At 45.2% G+C, this 19724-nt stretch overlaps 2 protein-coding genes across 2 annotated transcripts; both read right to left on the bottom strand.

Annotated features, from left to right (window-relative positions):
* Nucleotides 1-326: 326 nt before the first annotated feature.
* LOC121326668 (phospholipid scramblase family member 5) lies at nucleotides 327-8754 on the bottom strand. Its single transcript, XM_041270017.1, has 8 exons — nucleotides 8563-8754; nucleotides 7034-7328; nucleotides 6684-6758; nucleotides 6358-6550; nucleotides 5666-5777; nucleotides 5415-5514; nucleotides 5094-5152; nucleotides 327-410 (listed from the first exon to the last, which is right to left on the bottom strand). The coding sequence occupies exons 2-8, from the start codon at nucleotides 7323-7325 to the stop codon at nucleotides 384-386; spliced, it is 858 nt and encodes a 285-aa protein (XP_041125951.1). The 5' UTR covers nucleotides 7326-7328; nucleotides 8563-8754; the 3' UTR covers nucleotides 327-383.
* A 1290-nt stretch (nucleotides 8755-10044) lies between these two features.
* chrng (cholinergic receptor, nicotinic, gamma) lies at nucleotides 10045-19538 on the bottom strand. Its single transcript, XM_041271049.1, is given in 11 exon segments — nucleotides 10045-10482; nucleotides 10816-10949; nucleotides 11671-11884; nucleotides 12322-12551; nucleotides 13744-13944; nucleotides 14409-14521; nucleotides 14614-14769; nucleotides 14944-15053; nucleotides 15432-15476; nucleotides 17701-17840; nucleotides 19191-19538. Coding segments are annotated over 11 exon segments (1566 nt in total). The 5' UTR covers nucleotides 19249-19538; the 3' UTR covers nucleotides 10045-10317.
* Nucleotides 19539-19724: the final 186 nt, after the last annotated feature.

The raw sequence follows: 19724 nt of genomic DNA, 5'->3' as shown, positions 1-19724 counted from the left end.
TTCAAAGGCAGATTTTTTCAGGGCACACCAGATTTCAGCTGGAATGATCCATAGGATTTCGATCCCAAGGTGAGCAGATATGTGCCCCCAGTGTCTGATATTGGATTAAAGTTGAGTACTTTACATTAGTTGAATGTGCTGTGTGTATTCTAACCATTCTGTGTATTGTCTGAATGGGGCTCTTGCACTGTGAATACCTCTGTTAATAATCCTATCCATGCCCTGGCATTCAAACTGCTGCAATAATGTTTTCCAATACGAACATGAATGTGATTCCTAACGTTCGTCCTGGTGCAGCCACTGTGACACCTCTCATTTTGACATCATGATCTCTCTGTGCTCCCATTGGTCAAGGCAGCTCTCTCTGTACTCTTCCAGAATGTTTAGCTCATCTCAAAAAACATGTAGTTCTGTGTGCGAAAAACAAAAAACAGTAAATACAGTTATCCTTTATAAATCCCAGTGCAAAACTCTAAGCTGTGTTCACAGTGCAACAGAGTACCATTATTTTTCCTACTATATATTTTTAAAATGTATGTGTTAAAAACAGTTTTTTTTTTTTTGCTGAAATACACTCTTATCATATCCCAGTGTGCTGAAATAAACTGCATCATATCCCAGCGTCCTGAAATAAACTGCATCATATCCCAGCGTCCTGAAATAAACTGCATCATATCACAGTGTGCTGAAATAAACTGCATCATATCCCAGCGTCCTGAAATAAACTGCATCATATCCCAGTGTGTGCTGAAATAAACTGCATCATATCCCAGTGTGTCCTGAAATAAACTGCATCATATCCCAGTGTGCTGAAATAAACTGCATCATATCCCAGCGTCCTGAAATAAACTGCATCATATCCCAGCGTCCTGAAATAAACTGCATCATATCCCAGCGTGCTGAAATAAACTGCATCATATCCCAGCGTGCTGAAATAAACTGCATCATATCCCAGCGTCCTGAAATAAACTGCATCATATCCCAGCGTCCTGAAATAAACTGCATCATATCCCAGCATCCTGAAATAAACTGCTTCATATCCCAGTGTCCTGAAATAAACTGCATCATATCCCAGTGTCCTGAAATAAACTGCATCATATCCCAGTGTGTGCTGAAATAAACTGCATCATATCCCAGTGTGCTGAAATAAACGGCATCATATCCCAGCGTCCTGAAATAAACTGCATCATATCCCAGTGTGTGCTGAAATAAACTGCATCATATCCCAGCGTCCTGAAATAAACTGCATCATATCACAGTGTGCTGAAATAAAATGCATCATATCCCAGCGTCCTGAAATAAACTGCATCATATCCCAGTGTGCTGAAATAAACTGCATCATATCCCAGTGTGCTGAAATAAACTGCATCATATCCCAGCGTCCTGAAATAAACTGCATCATATCCCAGTGTGCTGAAATAAACTGCATCATATCCCAGCGCCCTGAAATAAACTGCGTCATATCCCAGTGTCCTGAAATAAACTGCATCATATCCCAGTGTGCTGAAATAAACTGCATCATATCCCAGTGTGCTGAAATAAACTGCATCATATCCCAGCGTCCTGAAATAAACTGCATCATATCCCAGCGTCCTGAAATAAACTGCATCATATCACAGTGTGCTGAAATAAACTGCATCATATCCCAGCGTCCTGAAATAAACTGCATCATATCCCAGTGTGTGCTGAAATAAACTGCATCATATCCCAGTGTGTCCTGAAATAAACTGCATCATATCACAGTGTGCTGAAATAAACTGCATCATATCCCAGCGTCCTGAAATAAACTGCATCATATCCCAGTGTGTGCTGAAATAAACTGCATCATATCCCAGCGTCCTGAAATAAACTGCATCATATCCCAGTGTGCTGAAATAAACTGCATCATATCCCAGCGTCCTGATATAAACTGCATCATATCCCAGTGTGCTGAAATAAACTGCATCATATCCCAGCGTCCTGATATAAACTGCATCATATCCCAGTGTGCTGAAATAAACTGCATCATATCCCAGTGTGTGCTGAAATAAACTGCATCATATCCCAGTGTGCTGAAATAAACTGCATCATATCCCAGTGTGCTGAAATAAACTGCATCATATCCCAGTGTGCTGAAATAAACTGCATCATATCCCAGTGTGCTGAAATAAACTGCATCATATCCCAGTGTGCTGAAATAAACTGCATCATATCCCAGTGTCCTGAAATAAACTGCATCATATCCCAGTGTCCTGAAATAAACTGCATCATATCCCAGTGTGCTGAAATAAACTGCATCATATCCCAGTGTCCTGAAATAAACTGCATCATATCCCAGTGTGCTGAAATAAACTGCATCATATCCCAGTGTGCTGAAATAAACTGCATCATATCCCAGCGTCCTGAAATAAACTGCATCATATCCCAGTGTCCTGAAATAAACTGCATCATATCCCAGTGTGCTGAAATAAACTGCATCATATCCCAGTGTGCTGAAATAAACTGCATCATATCCCAGTGTGCTGAAATAAACTGCATCATATCCCAGTGTGCTGAAATAAACTGCATCATATCCCAGTGTGCTGAAATAAACTGCATCATATCCCAGTGTGCTGAAATAAACTGCATCATATCCCAGTGTGCTGAAATAAACTGCATCATATCCCAGTGTGCTGAAATAAACTGCATCATATCCCAGTGTGCTGAAATAAACTGCATCATATCCCAGCGTCCTGAAATAAACTGCATCATATCCCAGTGTGCTGAAATAAACTGCATCATATCCCAGTGTGCTGAAATAAACTGCATCATATCCCAGCGTCCTGAAATAAACTGCATCATATCCCAGCGTCCTGAAATAAACTGCATCATATCACAGTGTGCTGAAATAAACTGCATCATATCCCAGCGTCCTGAAATAAACTGCATCATATCCCAGTGTGCTGAAATAAACTGCATCATATCCCAGCGTCCTGAAATAAACTGCATCATATCCCAGTGTGCTGAAATAAACTGCATCATATCCCAGTGTGCTGAAATAAACTGCATCATATCCCAGTGTGCTGAAATAAACTGCATCATATCCCAGCATGCTGAAATAAACTGCATCATATCCCAGCGTCCTGAAATAAACTGCATCATATCCCAGTGTGCTGAAATAAACTGCATCATATCCCAGCGTCCTGAAATAAACTGCATCATATCCCAGCGTCCTGAAATAAACTGCATCATATCCCAGTGTGCTGAAATAAACTGCATCATATCCCAGCGTCCTGAAATAAACTGCATCATATCCCAGTGTGCTGAAATAAACTGCATCATATCCCAGCATCCTGATATAAACTGCATCATATCCCAGCATCCTGATATAAACTGCATCATATCCCAGTGTGTGCTGAAATAAACTGCATCATATCCCAGCGTCCTGAAATAAACTGCATCATATCACAGTGTGCTGAAATAAACTGCATCATATCCCAGCGTCCTGAAATAAACTGCATCATATCCCAGCGTCCTGAAATAAACTGCATCATATCCCAGTGTGCTGAAATAAACTGCATCATATCCCAGCGTCCTGAAATAAACTGCATCATATCCCAGTGTGCTGAAATAAACTGCATCATATCCCAGTGTGCTGAAATAAACTGCATCATATCCCAGTGTGCTGAAATAAACTGCATCATATCCCAGTGTGCTGAAATAAACTGCATCATATCCCAGTGTGTGCTGAAATAAACTGCATCATATCCCAGCGTCCTGAAATAAACTGCATCATATCCCAGCGTCCTGAAATAAACTGCATCATATCCCAGCGTCCTGAAATAAACTGCATCATATCCCAGTGTGCTGAAATAAACTGCATCATATCCCAGTGTGCTGAAATAAACTGCATCATATCCCAGCGTCCTGAAATAAACTGCATCATATCACAGTGTGCTGAAATAAACTGCATCATATCCCAGCGTCCTGAAATAAACTGCATCATATCCCAGTGTGCTGAAATAAACTGCATCATATCCCAGCGTCCTGAAATAAACTGCATCATATCCCAGTGTGCTGAAATAAACTGCATCATATCCCAGTGTGCTGAAATAAACTGCATCATATCCCAGTGTGCTGAAATAAACTGCATCATATCCCAGTGTGCTGAAATAAACTGCATCATATCCCAGTGTGCTGAAATAAACTGCATCATATCCCAGCGTCCTGAAATAAACTGCATCATATCCCAGCGTCCTGAAATAAACTGCATCATATCCCAGTGTGCTGAAATAAACTGCATCATATCCCAGCGTCCTGAAATAAACTGCATCATATCCCAGTGTGCTGAAATAAACTGCATCATATCCCAGTGTGCTGAAATAAACTGCATCATATCCCAGTGTGCTGAAATAAACTGCATCATATCCCAGTGTGCTGAAATAAACTGCATCATATCCCAGCGTCCTGAAATAAACTGCATCATATCCCAGCGTCCTGAAATAAACTGCATCATATCCCAGTGTGCTGAAATAAACTGCATCATATCCCAGCGTCCTGAAATAAACTGCATCATATCCCAGCGTCCTAAAATAAACTGCATCATATCCCAGCATCCTGATATAAACTGCATCATATCCCAGCATCCTGATATAAACTGCATCATATCCCAGTGTGCTGAAATAAACTGCATCATATCCCAGCGTCCTGAAATAAACTGCATCATATCACAGTGTGCTGAAATAAACTGCATCATATCCCAGCGTCCTGAAATAAACTGCATCATATCCCAGCGTCCTGAAATAAACTGCATCATATCCCAGTGTGCTGAAATAAACTGCATCATATCCCAGCGTCCTGAAATAAACTGCATCATATCCCAGTGTGCTGAAATAAACTGCATCATATCCCAGTGTGCTGAAATAAACTGCATCATATCCCAGTGTGCTGAAATAATCTGCATCATATCCCAGCATCCTGATATAAACTGCATCATATCCCAGTGTGCAGCAACAAGAGAACAGAACTCTTCTTGACTGAAATATTTATTAATTATCTGGAGAGTCCTATATTCAAACCAAGCCTTGCTGTCACTCATTCAGATCCCCACAGGCATTGTGTAGTTTCATTCTTACCAGTAGGAATGCAGCAGCCAGTAACAGCACTTTGGTTTTCAGGCTCATTTCAGATGGGACTATAGAGAGAATAAGGGTGCTGTGTATTAATGGTGTTGATGGAGATCCTCGTCTCGCAGCTGATCAGAGGGACTGCAGAAATAACAACTTGAAAACAGTCCTGGATCTCTAGCCATTGCTTATTTGAATTCCAGTTACTGCCATCCAAAATCTTATCTACAGGTTTATAAAAACATTTTGAGACATTGTTATACTTTCATTCGTCATTACAGAGGAAAGCAGAGTGAGGAGAGCTCACTATGTTAAGATAACAAATCTTACCATCCAGACCGAAGTATTCGTGGTCCATGTTGTAGTCTTCATTGAAGCCAGGCCATTTTTTCCAAATTTTTCCCAATTTGTCTCCAATCTTGGACACCACCTGATTATTATTTTTTTTTAAAAGAATGTTTTTTTTTTATATTTTTTATAATTAGCACCTTAAGACACAAGTAATAAAATTATACTGTAAAACAGAATGTATTGAAATAAAGTGTGTGAATATTCCATGTATACACGAAGGGCTCCAGTACCTGGAACTCCTGGGTGGAGTAGCAGCGACAGGGGCAGCAGCGGCCCTGAATCCTGATATAGGACGTCCCATCCGAGTCACTGAGCTCCATGAGGGGGGTAAACATGCTCCACCTGCAACAGGTGGACATGCAGGAGTCAGGGCAAAGGCACACTTTAGTGTAAAGATAAAGATAGTTGCTCATTTTCTCATGCTTCTAACAATCGTTTATTAGTTTATGTGTAAGGTCTGAATATGAAGATCCAGTTGAAATGGAGAAGGCGGTGTCAGCAGTGAGTGGAGCCTGCGCATACCAGACTGCTGTAACTACAGTAGCTGCATATATATATATATATATATATATATATATATATATATATATATATATATATATATATATATATATATATAATTTATGTAGCCTGCAGAGCTTTTAAAGAACTTTTTTTTAAAAAGCCAAAGAAAAATATTCAATATTTTAATGAGACAATGCGATTAGAACACCTACATAGATATACAATGCAGTGCAATTTGTGTTCCTCCTCATAGCAAGAACATGTGCTAATGGCATTATGGAGCAAACCCGAGCCATGACCATACCTGCTTATAACCTGTTCCATGATATAAATGGGGCTGCCTTATAACAAGGGAGCACTGTAAGATCTATATAGATAAATAGGTATTGCACACAAACACCAATCATCCGTCCCTTACTTCTGACGCACAGTCCCGATGAGCTGGTGGTCAGGTGTGAACGCTTGCATTTCCATCAAGCAGCAGCCCAGACAGCACGCATCAGCCCTCAGGGGCCTCTCGAACAGGAAGACCTCCTGCATCTCTCTGTTGTACCCACGGAGCGAGCAGGAGCGAGCGGGACCACAGGAGAGCAGACACAGGCATGATGTGTCTGAAAGAGAGAGAGAGAGCAGACACAGGCATGACATGTCTGAAAGAGAGAGGGAGAGAGCAGACACGTACCACATGTCAGAGAGAGGGAGAGAGTGGACGGGTGTTATGGCTGGGAGGATGTACAGGGTTACCTTCGACTACCACATAGAGCTGGTTCCCAGAAGCTGTGGTGATGCTGTAGGTCCTCCCGGGCTCACAGGCCAGTCCTGCGAAGCACAGCAAATCAACACATCAGCAACTTTGAAGGTTTAGAGATTCGTACAAATACAGCACAATTTTAAGAGAAGACAACTGTAGTGGTGGAGTACTAGTACAATGTAGCAGCTTGAAATTTATCAAGGAGTGTTTTTTATATTTGTAAAGGATTTATTAAAGCTCCTTATAACAGGAATAGTTAAATAAAGAGTCCCTGACACATGACACCTGCAGATCTTTAATAGACTCAAGAAGAGTGCAGTGCAATTGTCAGTGTTCCCCTCACCTTGGAGCCCCGGCCTGGCTGTGATGCACAGCTGCTCCTCGTCCACTAGGAGAGCCAGGCTCTGCTCGCTGCTCTCTGTGGCGCCCGCTGGCTTGAGGACTCTGGGGATGCTGGACTGTGCCTCCGGCTCCAGTGTCCCAGAGTCCCCCTGTCCTGCTTCTTCTCCCAGACTGTTCTGTGGCTCCTGGGACCCCCTCCTCCCCCCCCGGCGTAAGGACAAGAAGAGCTGTTCGATGTGCTTCTCCCTCTGCAGCCTGCCGAAGGGTGGTGGCTGAGCTGTGATCACCGGCATCCTCTAAAATAGCACAGAAACATAAGGATAGCACTATATCTTAATGGAGGGCTTGCCAGCTGATTAAAGGGATTCTAGCTGCTAGAAATCTTGCCCTGTCGAGCACTTCCTTCCAAGAAACAGATGTTGTCGCAAACATAGGGTTAGGGTTTAGAGTTTAGGGTTAGGGTTAGGATTAGGGTTTAAAGTTTAGGGTTAGGTTTAAGGTTTAGGTTTAGGGTTTAGGGTTCACCTACTTGCCTAGAACTTTGTTTGCCTGTCTCACTTTCAAGTAGTTTTGGTGAGTTCAAGGAAAGTTAGGATTTCGTGTGTCTGTGTCTATGTTGTGGTCTGTGTGTGTGTGTGTGTCTGTGTGTCTCTGTGGGCAGGTATTATTATCAATGTGGGGACAAAATTTGAGAAAATATCCCCACAAAGATAGTAACTCCTGAAAAATATACTTTGTGGGGTTGTCCCCACAAGGTAACACACATTTTTTAAGATCTAAATATGCCTTTAAAATTTTATTAAAAATGCCAAAATATTTAGTTTGTTGTCGGCTTTCACCCTGTGTGGAGTTTTGTCTGATTGGAGTTAGAAATAATAAATAAAAATATAGTGTCAATGAGAAGTCCCCACAAATATAGGAATACTATCGTGTATGTGTGTGTGTGTGCATGTGTTCAACGTGGCAGTTAGGTTGAGATCCGGGCAGACAGTTTTACAGGTGTGCTAATGCAGTGTTGTGGTAAAGGATAGCCTGTATTCTGTGTTTGTGAGGGTGGAGTACAGTGCTGTGCAAGAGCTCTGACTCGCAGGCAAGACCCCACTGGATGGAACGTGCCTCGTCTTAAATAGTGGTGAGCACCCCTGGTTCACACATAGTAGTAAAAAATATAGAAAAATATAGTAAAAATGCATTGCAGTTTTGCTTGTGATGTTAGTTTAGCAAATGCCAGCTCTGGAACGATGAGGCCCATGTGCATAAATAAAAAAGCATTCCTCGTACCATCGTCCAGCCCGTTCTACAGTGTATTACATTGAAATGTTACACCCTGTCTGCAATGAACGATTACATTTCTTTTACTCTTTACTCTGTCACTGACCATTTCTTTTACTCTCTCAAAGATACTCTGTCTCCCTGCAGTTTCATCACTGAATCACTCCTGAGAACAGAGTAGCATTAGGTTAACGTTACCACAACTACCACACACTTTAAAATCAATATAGATCAATTGCATTGTAAGAAACAGTTTACCTTTAAATCCTTCCAACAAGCCGCAAGTGAAATGTGTCCTGGGCGGTAGATCACAGAGGATGAAGCTTGCCTTCTGTTCTCAAGTTGCTGCTCTCCCTGTCTTTGATTCCTCTTTGTGTTCACTAACTTTCCCTTTCATCCCCCCTTCCCCACACATCCCTCGTTTCCATGCCAGCCAGCCGGATCTGTGCATTGTGACGGGATAAAGGCTGCACTCAATCCTGAAGTCAGGATCCTCCTCCCAGGGGGTGGGGGTTGGGATCAGTACCCCTCTGGAGACTTAGAGAGGGTGAAGTGAGGTGGGTCCCATAAAATGAGATTTACAGCCAATTAGGTTGAGCACTTGTAGTGTATCAGCAGGCATTGTAGGAGCCAAGTGAGACTATAAATACAGAAACGAGCTTCATGCCAAATCCAGGGTACTAGAACTCAGTTCTGTCCTTGCTTCTGCACTGAACTTATCAAACCAGCATCACAAGCAAAGAACCATTTCCATTTAACCACTGGTCCACACAGCCTCCTAAGGAATGAGCCTTAATTGCAGACAAGTAACTCAGCTGTGTGTTGATTCTTTCTGTATGTGAGAAATGTCTGGGTCAGATCAATGTTGGAGGGGGATAAGGTTTTAGAGAGGAGGAGAGAAAATCAAAGTATCTTTTCATTTGGTAGAGGAGGGATAGCCAGAAACCTCAAAGTATCTTTTCATTTCGTACGCCACAGAGTGGTATTTTGAGGGTTCAGTTGACTGTTGCTATGATCCCAACCTCTATTAGAATTGGAACTGGACAGATCCAAAAAGGCTCACACTTAAAACATCAACATGTTTTACAAATGAAACTGTGTAAATTGCTGCCAAACCCCCTCAAAAACCGCTTCCACTCCCCTTGTGTTGTCTTTTTCCTCTTGACGCCTTGGTGACAGCATTTAAATCTCGCTGGACAAACACAGTGAGAGCGAGAGAAATGACTGGGGAAGAATCAGCAGCCAGTGTTTAACTAGCTAAAAAGAACTAAGGGGGTTGCTCAATAAATGCTGGCTGCCAGCATTGTATCACAGACCACACAAGGGGGGCAGTGTTTGGATAGGCAGTGTGACAGCCCCAGTAAAACAGCTGCATATACTTCATTAACACACCATAAGCTTTCTCGAGGACAAGACAAACAGAAAAAACACTTTGAACATTTAATATGAAACTAATGGGCTGAACCAGAAGAGCCCCTACTGGCTGAGAGGCAGACAGGCAGATCCAATCTTCACAGCAACACAGGAGGAAATATGAGTCTGAGATCCAGTATCTCTTTAAAGCCAGGGTTTGCAGCTAACAGAGAGCAGGCTAAACTGATAGATCCAACCCTCCTGTCTCTCTAGATTGAAGCTGCTCTATTTCATATGGCATACACTGTGAAAAACACAATTCATCTAACAAAACAAACAGTGGCAGACAAAGGTAGGAACTTCATCTTTTAATGGCATGGCACCAAAACCGTCCAATAATACAAATAACAATAGCAATAGTGACAACTGCAGGAAGAAATAAAACCAACAACAGAAAGTCTCATCTGCAGCATTGCTATCTTTGCCCAAGGAAAACAACTTTCCGGGACTCGGGTCTCCTTACAGCTGCTCTGCAGATCAGTGGCATCCCCATTCCCAGGCAGCAGTTCTGTAGCTCCGCAGATAGTTCCCAGCTCCTCGCTCAGTCTGTCAGTGAGGGACTCCCAGTGCCTCGCTTTCCCCAGTCCGGTGACTCTGCAGTCAGGGTAGGTACTTCTTGGGGTCCCCGGGGAAAGGCATGGAGGGCGCCTGGTTGAAGTGCCCCATGAGGAAGATGCCGATGGTACCCAAGATGAAGAGCAGTGACATCACAAAGAAACACACCCTGTCAATCACCCGGCCCACCAGAAACCACTCCTCGTTCTCCTGAGAACACAGAATACAGGAGAGTTAGCTTCCTTCATTGAAACAAGAAGGCGTGACCCAACAAATCACTCCATTCTAACACTGAACTGTCATCTGCTTTAAATAACATAAGAACCAATCAATTCTAACACTGAACTGTCATCTGCTATAACATGTGAACCAAGTAAGTAAAGCCCACAAGTTTTCTTGTTTTTTCTCAGCTATAGTTTTTAAGTGATGGAGAATCTGCAGTCTAACTGAACTTGGACTTGTCCCAATTTGGTACTTTTTCTTTCTTTCTGTTTCAGAAAACAATGTAAGTATATAAGAAAAATGAATAAATAAATGACTCACGCTGTCAAAATCATTCTGCTGGCGAGTTCTAGCTGCGATGTGAGTGCAGGAGTTGACGCAGGAGCGTATTTCGGGCGCGGCGTGTGCCAGGCTGGCACACAAGTCCAGCGCAGTGCCCATCTCTAACTCATTAGCTGGGGCATCAGGAGAGATTCACAAGATCAGCAGAGTGACCTCTGCATTGCATGCTGTTTTACCTGAGATCCATTTCTGTAAATAGTCAGCATTTAAATATTCAACATTGAAATACTCAGCATTTAAATATTTAACATTTAAATACTCAGCATTTAAATACTCAACATTTAAATACTCACTTCAAATGCAAAATTCATTTGTGTAAAATAACCCTCTGGATTGGGACAGCAGGCTGTTAAGTTGTCTATTTATAGCACAGCCTGAATGATTTACTAGTTCACATTGTCTGCATTCAGAGTACCGTACATTCCACCTGCCCCTTAGTGAATACAAAGTTCCTATAACTGACTCATGTGTGTGTCTGTGTGCATGTCTGTGTGTCTGTGTGCATGTGTCTGTCTGCGTGCGTGTCTGTGTTTGTGTGCGTGTCCGTGCGTGTCCTAAAAGTGCCCAATGAAGTATTTACACATCTAGTTGGAATGGACTTAAAAATTGAGTACATTGCCGTAGAAGAATGATTATTGCAATGCAGCGTATTAATATGAAACCCTAACCCACCTGCAATGCAGCGTATCAATATGAAACCCTAACCCACCTGCACTGTAGCAGATCAACATGTAAACCTGACGCCACCTGCATTTCCTGAAGGAATGTAACCCTTGGATCATAAATGTCCCGTGGAAAGGGCAGTGATATAGAAGGCTCTTGAGAATGACTCACTGATGTTCTGCAGCACAGCCTTCATCAGCCCTTCCCTCTCTTTCTGCCTCTTGAACATGAGCTCCGTGCGGGGGGTCTTCAGGACGTACTCATCCGCCTTGGTGATGAGCCCCAGCGAGCTGCGCCTCCGTGGGGGGGCAGGCCCGCAGGACTCCACCTCCATGCACGGACGCATCTGCATGCGCAGCAGCCGGGGCAGCTGGTTCAGGAAGATCTGGAGGCAGACGAAGGCAGAGACCTGTCAGCACTGTCATGGGGGCAGAAGGGCTGGGCCCAAATAACCAGCTGGCAGGAATCCGCCAACAAAACAATCATTCAACTCCAAACGAAGGGTCGGGGTTAGTTATTGATCAAAACAGCTGCAGGTGCTGCTGTTTGAATTGTTACACCCATAAATAAAAAAAAAGGAGGAAACAGATATTTTCTTAAAGGGTACAAGCCACGGTTGTGAATGCAGTGAATTTCAACAAATCCTATTTATATAGAGCTGAGCTGAGCTGAGCTGAGCTGAGCTGAGCTGTCTTACCTGCTGGACCTGTCTGCTCATGCCGTGTGTGTTGGGATGAGCTGAGCTGAGCTGAGTTCTCTTACCTGCTGGACCTGTCTGCTCATGCCGTGTGTATTGGGCTGAGTTGAGCTGAGCTCTCTTACCTGCCGGACCTGTCTGGACATGACGTGTGTGTTGGGCGTCCGCAGGGAGATGTTTAACACGAGGACACAGTTTATCACGGTGATGGTGGCCACACTCATTATGAACATCAGGTACCTGGTGTGAGATTTACAGAGAAACACTGTTTCAGGGATACCTGGCCCTCCACCATGTGTTTATTTAACCGCAGGAGACTCGTCCTGGAGATCCACCCTAACCCCCCACCCCCCCGCTATAACCCCCCTCAAATGTTCTCCAGAATGAAGGGTTACTCTCCGAAGTGTCGGTCCCTTCAAAGACCTTTGGAAGACGCGTTACTCCTTTTCCTTCTGTCAAAGACTCGATTGTTCTACACTCTACTATGTCACGTGAAGACAGGCGGTCGATCCTCTTCTTTCTCACTCTCTTCAGAGATGAGATGAGAGAGAGAGAGAGAGAGAGAGAGAGAGAGAGAGAGAGAGAGAGAGAGAGAGAGAGAGAGAGAGTGGTGAATTCATTGATGGATGCAGAGACAGACAGGAGGACGTGCAGGCACACTGTGTCGGGGGGACAGACAGGAGGACCTGCAGGCACACTGTGTCGGGGGGACAGACAGGAGGACGTGCAGGCACACTGTGTTGGGGGGACACAAAGGAGGACGTGCAGGCACACTGTGTCGGGGGGACAGACAGGAGGACGTGCAGGCACACTGTGTCAGGGTACAGACAGGAGGACGTGCAGGCACACTGCGTCGGGGGGACAGACAGGAGGACGTGCAGGCACACTGTGTCGGGGGGACAGAAAGGAGGGCCAGCAGGCACACTGTGTCGGGGGGACAGAAAGGAGGGCCTGCAGGCACACTGTGTCGGGGGGACAGAAAGGAGGGCCAGCAGGCACACTGTGTCGGGGGGACAGACAGGAGGACGTGCAGGTACACTGTGTCGGGGGGACAGACAGGAGGCCCTGCAGGCACACTGTGTCGGGGGGACAGAAAGGAGGGCCTGCAGGTACACTGCGTCGGGGGGACAGACAGGAGGACATGCAGGCACACTGTGTCGGGGGGACAGAAAGGAGGGCCAGCAGGTACACTGTGTCGGGGGGACAGACAGGAGGCCCTGCAGGCACACTGTGTCGGGGGGACAGACAGGAGGACGTGCAGGTACACTGTGTCGGGGGGACAGACAGGAGGCCCTGCAGGCACACTGTGTCGGGGGGACAGAAAGGAGGGCGTGCAGGTACACTGTGTCGGGGGGACAGACAGGAGGACATGCAGGCACACTGTGTCGGGGGGACAGAAAGGAGGGCCAGCAGGTACACTGTGTCGGGGGGACAGACAGGAGGCCCTGCAGGCACACTGTGTCGGGGGGACAGAAAGGAGGGCCAGCAGGCACACTATGTCGTGGGGACAGAAAGGAGGGCCTGCAGACACACTGTGTGGGACAGACCCTTGGCAGGCAGGTAGTAGACGAGCAGTCCAAGGGAGGAGATGAGCACACAGGGCACGATCATGTTGATGATGTAGAAGAGAGGCTTCCTCTGGATGATCAGGAAGAACATCACTTCCTGGTACTCCAGCTCGTCCTTGCTGAACCGCTCACTCATCACTTTCTTGGCTGGGCGGTGCTTGATCGCCCACTCTCCATTCTCTGAAAAGAAAAACCAAATCGTATTGCAATTTATTTATTGAGAAATTACAACCTTAAAATCACTGCTGTTCTGTCTTCTCTTACAAATCCCTTTAAGAGATCAAGAGACCTTATTCAGTTGCACTGTATGCTGTCCATGGTTAAGTGTACAGAGGCTCTTGTATAAAAGATAATCAGAACTAGAATACTGCAGGTCTCTCGAATAGCAGGTTGGAAGAACCTTGTACATTAGCTCTTTAATGGAGAATTGGGCTGATTTGATGTACATTGCATTCTGTGTTGTATGTCCAAACTGTAACGAGCCTGCTATTGATATGGACACAATGGCGGAAAGCTTGCTGGTCAGGCAGAGCTGTGTTTTTTATATAGATCCCAATGCTGTGGAGATGTGGACATGCTAAATATTATTATCACAGGAGCTTCAGCATTGTCAGTGCAGACTGTGCCCCATGCTTGTTTCCTACCTGTGAAGGCAGCGGGGTCGATATCAATCCACTCAATGGTTTGTGTCTCCCCAGGTTTTATCTCCTCTTCTGTGAGAACCAGGTCGATCTCGTTGGCACTGTATGTCCGTGAGCTGAGAGACAGAGAGAAGGAGAGGAGAAGAGTGGTTATAGAGAAATAGCAAAACTGAGTGGAAGGTAAACTCACACGAGCACAGAGACTCACCGGAAGACCATGGAGCAGTTCTGCCAGTCGAAGGGGAAGTAGTCGACAATGATGGAGCAGGCACTGCGGTAGATAGCAGGGGGCAGCCAGTAGATGCAGCCTGAAGAGTATACCAGGGCATTGGCATAGAGTGTAATCTCAAAGTTACCATCCACACTGCAGAGGAGGGAAGGAGCAGACAATGATTCAATAATAGTAAAAGTGTCTTAAGATACACCACTATGTTAATTAAAGGTTAAAGAATCTGCTGCCACCCGCCTTCCCTTCCTGTCTCTCGCGCCCTGCAGCTCTGCAGCTGTAGTTGCCACTGGCACTGTGTTGGGCTCTCACTTGTTTTCCAGGACGATGTCCGGCAGCCAAATGCTCTTGGAGGGAATACGAAGCAGCTCGATGTCCTCATACTGAGAGCTGTTCCACTTCAGCCGGTAGTCACACCATTGCTGGGGAGAGAGATGGACATTATAGTGAGCTGGAGGGGGTGGACAGGGAGGCAAAGATGTGCTGCCAGCTTGTTTCTTGTCAAACTTCATTTCAGTTTCAGATCCCTGCTCTTGATTTGGTTTCAGTTTCAGATCCCTGCTCTTGATCTGGTTTCAGTTTCAGATCCCTGCTCTTGATTTGGTTTCAGTTTCAGATCCCTGCTCTTGATCTGGTTTCAGTTTCAGATCCCTGCTCTTGATCTGGTTTCAGTTTCAGATCCCTAATCTTGATCTGGTTCTCCTCAGCTCTTACTGCTAGACCACACTGCCCCTCCCTCCCCAGTTCCTTAGCACTAATCAGTAGGTTTTGGTATTTCGCTGTGATGTGCAGTCAGTTACCATTTCAATCCACACGTTGGTCGTAAGAGCCTCTTCTCGTTCGTTCTGCAAATGAACAAAATAAAGGTTAAACCTCTGGCTAAACCCATACACATCTCCTATACTTCTTTCAATTCCACCCCATCTCTGGTTGCTGTGCACCTCTAACATGTGCATACATGCATCCCCACTAGCAGACACTGGGATGCTGCAGGGTAAAATCAGGTCCTCTATGAAAGCAAGCATGCACAGAGCACTCAGTAACTCTGGACTGGACTGGGCTTCCCTCTCTTGAATACCTCTGGAATTGCTTCTCTAGTCTGGGAGGTAATGCAAAAGCAGCCACAGGGTCACCCCCTGTCTCCTCCATTTAGATTGTTTACTAATAATAACCGAGGTAGTGCCTGCGCCATTGTTATTTCATTTTTGGGGAAGGGGGGGGGGGGGGGGGGTCACCATGAAGAGGTGTACATTACCATTCTATATTCCTGTAGCTACTACGCAAACTCCCCCTTTACTCCAAAGATAGAATTGCCTTGTTGTCTCAAATTGATGGTTTGTCTCCATGAGCTTTCTATGTTTCTGTACACAACACATCATTACTGGACAGAGTTGAAGAAGAGGCTGTGTCAGACTGTCACAGTCTCGTGCACGCAGAAATTACCACAGAAATAAAAGACAAATGGACATCAATATGAATTTAATTATTAAAGTCGAAAAATATAATGTTCTTTATGATGCCATTGTCAGTGGTTAGAAAGAGAATTAAAAAAAAGTTGCTATATGGTAAGAAATAGCAGATGAAGTGGAAATTGATGGTATGTCTGTCTTTATTTCACCTTAATTTTAGTCAAAGTGACAAGGAGCACCACACACTGGTTTCATATTTCTGTAAAATGATGCTTCTTTGTTTTGATAATGTTGACCACTAATAATAATCCCATTCACACATTTACTGAGAAGTTTTAGTAAATCTGAAAATCAATAAAAGTATATTATATTAAACTAATTTTCTCACTATTTACAAAGAAATATGTGTAGATGTGTTCTTTTTTAATAGTTTACATGTTAAACCAGATCACATATAAACATTTTTTTTTAGTTTGAGGTGCACCCATAACATTTTTTTGTTTTATTTATTTTATCTCCACAAAAGGAGCAGAAACAGGCACTATTTTCTTTTCCTGACAGTTGTGTTTTTTTGCATTTGCTCGTGCTGTATTTGGGTTGTTTGCTTTGCTCCTGGTGTGCATAGCCCTGAAGTCTAGGTCAGTCAGCTATGTGCAAAAATCTTGATCCTTCACTCATCCCCCCCCCCCCCCCCCCTCCCCCTGCGTTGAGGAGAGCAGGACTATGGAGTGATTGTAGTGCTCATGCTGCTGCACTCATCCCCCCCCCCCCCCCCGGCCCCCCCGCCGGTCGGACTATGGAGTGATTGTACCTCACTAACATCACGAGTACGATGATCTGTACAGTAGCTGAGCTGCATCAAGAGCCAGCCCCCCCCCCCGGTGAGGAGAGCAGGACTATGGAGTGATTGTAGTGCTCATGCTGCTGCACACATCCCCCCCCCCCCCCCCCCCCCCCCCATGGAGTGATTGTAGTGCCCCCCCCCCCCCCACTCATGCCCCCCCCCCCACCCCCCCCCGGTGAGGAGAGCAGGACTATGGAGTGATTGTAGTGCTCATGCTGCTGCACTCACCCCCCCCCCCCCCCGGGCGCACTCACTATCGAGAGTGATACCTCACTAACATCATAGTAGGAGTGACGCTTGCTGACCTGCACCCACCCCCCCCCCCCCCCCCCCCCCGCGGTGAGGAGAGCAGGACTATGGAGTGATTGTAGTGCTCATGCTGCTGCACTCATCCCCCCCCCCCGGTGAGGAGAGCAGGACTATGGAGTGATTGTAGTGCTCATGCTGCTGCACTCATCCCCCCCCCCCCCCGCGGTGAGGAGAGCAGGACTATGGAGTGATTGTAGTGCTCATGCTGCTGCACTCATCCCCCCCCCACCCCCCTGCGGTGAGGAGAGCAGGACTATGGAGTGATTGTAGTGCTCATGCTGCTGCATACACACACACACACCCCCCTGCGGTGAGAAGAGCAGGACTATGAAGTGATTGTAGTGCTCATGCTGCTGCATACACACACACACACACCCCTGCGATGAGAAGAGCAGGACTATGAAGTGATTGTAGTGCTCATGCTGCTGCATACACACACACACACCCCCCTGCGGTGAGTAGAGCAGGACTATGGAGTGATTGTAGTGCTCATGCTGCTGCACTCACCAGTGAAATGAGGTTGGTTAGGGTCATTTTCAGGGTGACCTGGATGATGTCCTCGTTGCGCTCAGCAGGTCGGATGTTCTTGTTGTACCCCTTCATCAGGTCCTTCAGCAGGGTCTCCTCCTGGTTTCGACTCAACACCCCTGAAACACCAGGTACTCGGCATAACTAACAGGAACCATGCATTTACAATGCAAAACCCCGTCCCTTCACTTACAGGGTGGAATCCATGCATTTACAATGCAACACCCCCCTCCCTTCACTTACAGGGTGGAATCCATGCATTTACAATGCAACACCCCCCTCCCTTCACTTACAGGGTGGAATCCATGCATTTACAATGCAACCCCCCCCTCCCTTCACTTACAGGGTGGAATCCATGCATTTACAATGCAAGAGAGACACAAATGAATGATGTCTAATGGAACCTGAGCCCCATGAAGAAATGGCTGAGTTTGTTCAGATAACTGGGGCTGCGAGTTCTTGTTGTAATTGAATAGAGTTTCTCAATCAATTGCACAACAGGGGCTGGAAGAAGACTCTTGTTATCCCTTCTCAGGAAGAAGAAGCAATCATAACTGTGCATCTGAATGGTTCATTCAACTGGACTCTACAACTGAGTGTCGAAGTCCTAACTATATAACTATATAGATATATCTATATATATTATATATATATATATATATATATATATATATATATATAATATATACTTGTATACTTATAAAATAATTTGTAAACACAGTATATAACTTTTGATGGTTCGAGATACATTAAGTAAACAAATGTGCATTGTAATAAGTCGTCCAAAGTAAACTTGAATACTTCTTTTACTCCGCCACGTTTTGTAACGGATGCCGACATGACATAGTTTATATTTAGATTTGTCGTCAACGATTCAAACGTATGCAGTTTTTTTTTTTTCTCACAGCACTGTTAGACCAGTCAGAGCTACCAGCCAGCAGTTCAGCTAGAGCGATTTATTGCTGTGCATTGGAGACTCAATGTCAGAGCCGTCCAAACCATGTCTTAAGTTGTGTATAATGAAAACTGAGACCACTGCGGCTCGCAAGACAAATAAAGAGGCTTTGTTTTGAGGCCCAGGAGTATCATTCCAATCTGAATAATAGCACGCCCCTAACAGACCTCAAAGAATAGAGATCGAGATTGAGATATATAGAGAGACAGATAGATAGATAGATATAGATATAGATATAGATACATAAACTTGAGATCTCTTGCTATGCTGAGAGCCCCTCAGGACAAGACATTTCAATTGTTTCAGCAATCCCTGTGCAGTACAATATATTCCACACATTTTCTGCGCTTTCTCAGCTCTGTCATTCTTTCATTCATGTGTAGTCCTGTCCTCCATGCTGAGTTTGACTCTGTGACGAGCTTGTGCTTCTATCTGCACCACTTCTTAAGAGTTTCATGATCACTCTCACTCTAGAAATCCGCAGGTGGTCCGAGACAGAAGAGGAGGAGCGTACCTGTGTGGGAGCAGAGTATCACAACCAGGGCCAGGGGAGGCAGTACTGGAGTCAGCATGGTAGCAGCTTCTTCTGTGGAAGTGTCCAGGGCTGTGCTGTCCGTCCGTCCGTCCGTCTGTCACACAGCACCTTAGGGAGGGAAGGGGCAGTGTGTTTGTGGTGGGAAGGTTATTTTGGGATCCCTGATCCAGCTGTCCTCCTGTGCATTGTCAGCTGTTAAAACAAACCCAGAGGGGACAGACAGGCAGGACGATGAGAGGGAGGGAAGAAAAAGGCTGCGGAATGTCACGGCACGGCTTCCCAAATAATATGTCTTAACCAAAACACTCTTACTGGATTCTTACTGAAGCCGTGGTGTCTCTTGTTTAAGTTGATATTAAATGGTGTTGGTGGGGGGGGTGGGGGGGGGGCCCCGTCCCCGTTGGTGGGTGTGGTGGGGGGGTTGTGGGGGGGTGGAGCTAGTGGTAGTGGGAGTGTTGGTGGTATGGTGATATCATGTATTACACAATGCTGACTGCAGAGAAACACAACGTG

This window comes from Polyodon spathula, chromosome 14, assembly GCF_017654505.1.
Source record: "Polyodon spathula isolate WHYD16114869_AA chromosome 14, ASM1765450v1, whole genome shotgun sequence".
Classification (NCBI taxonomy): domain Eukaryota; kingdom Metazoa; phylum Chordata; class Actinopteri; order Acipenseriformes; family Polyodontidae; genus Polyodon; species Polyodon spathula.
Note: the sequence above shows the minus strand (reverse complement) of the source record. Positions and strands in the feature narration are given on the sequence as shown.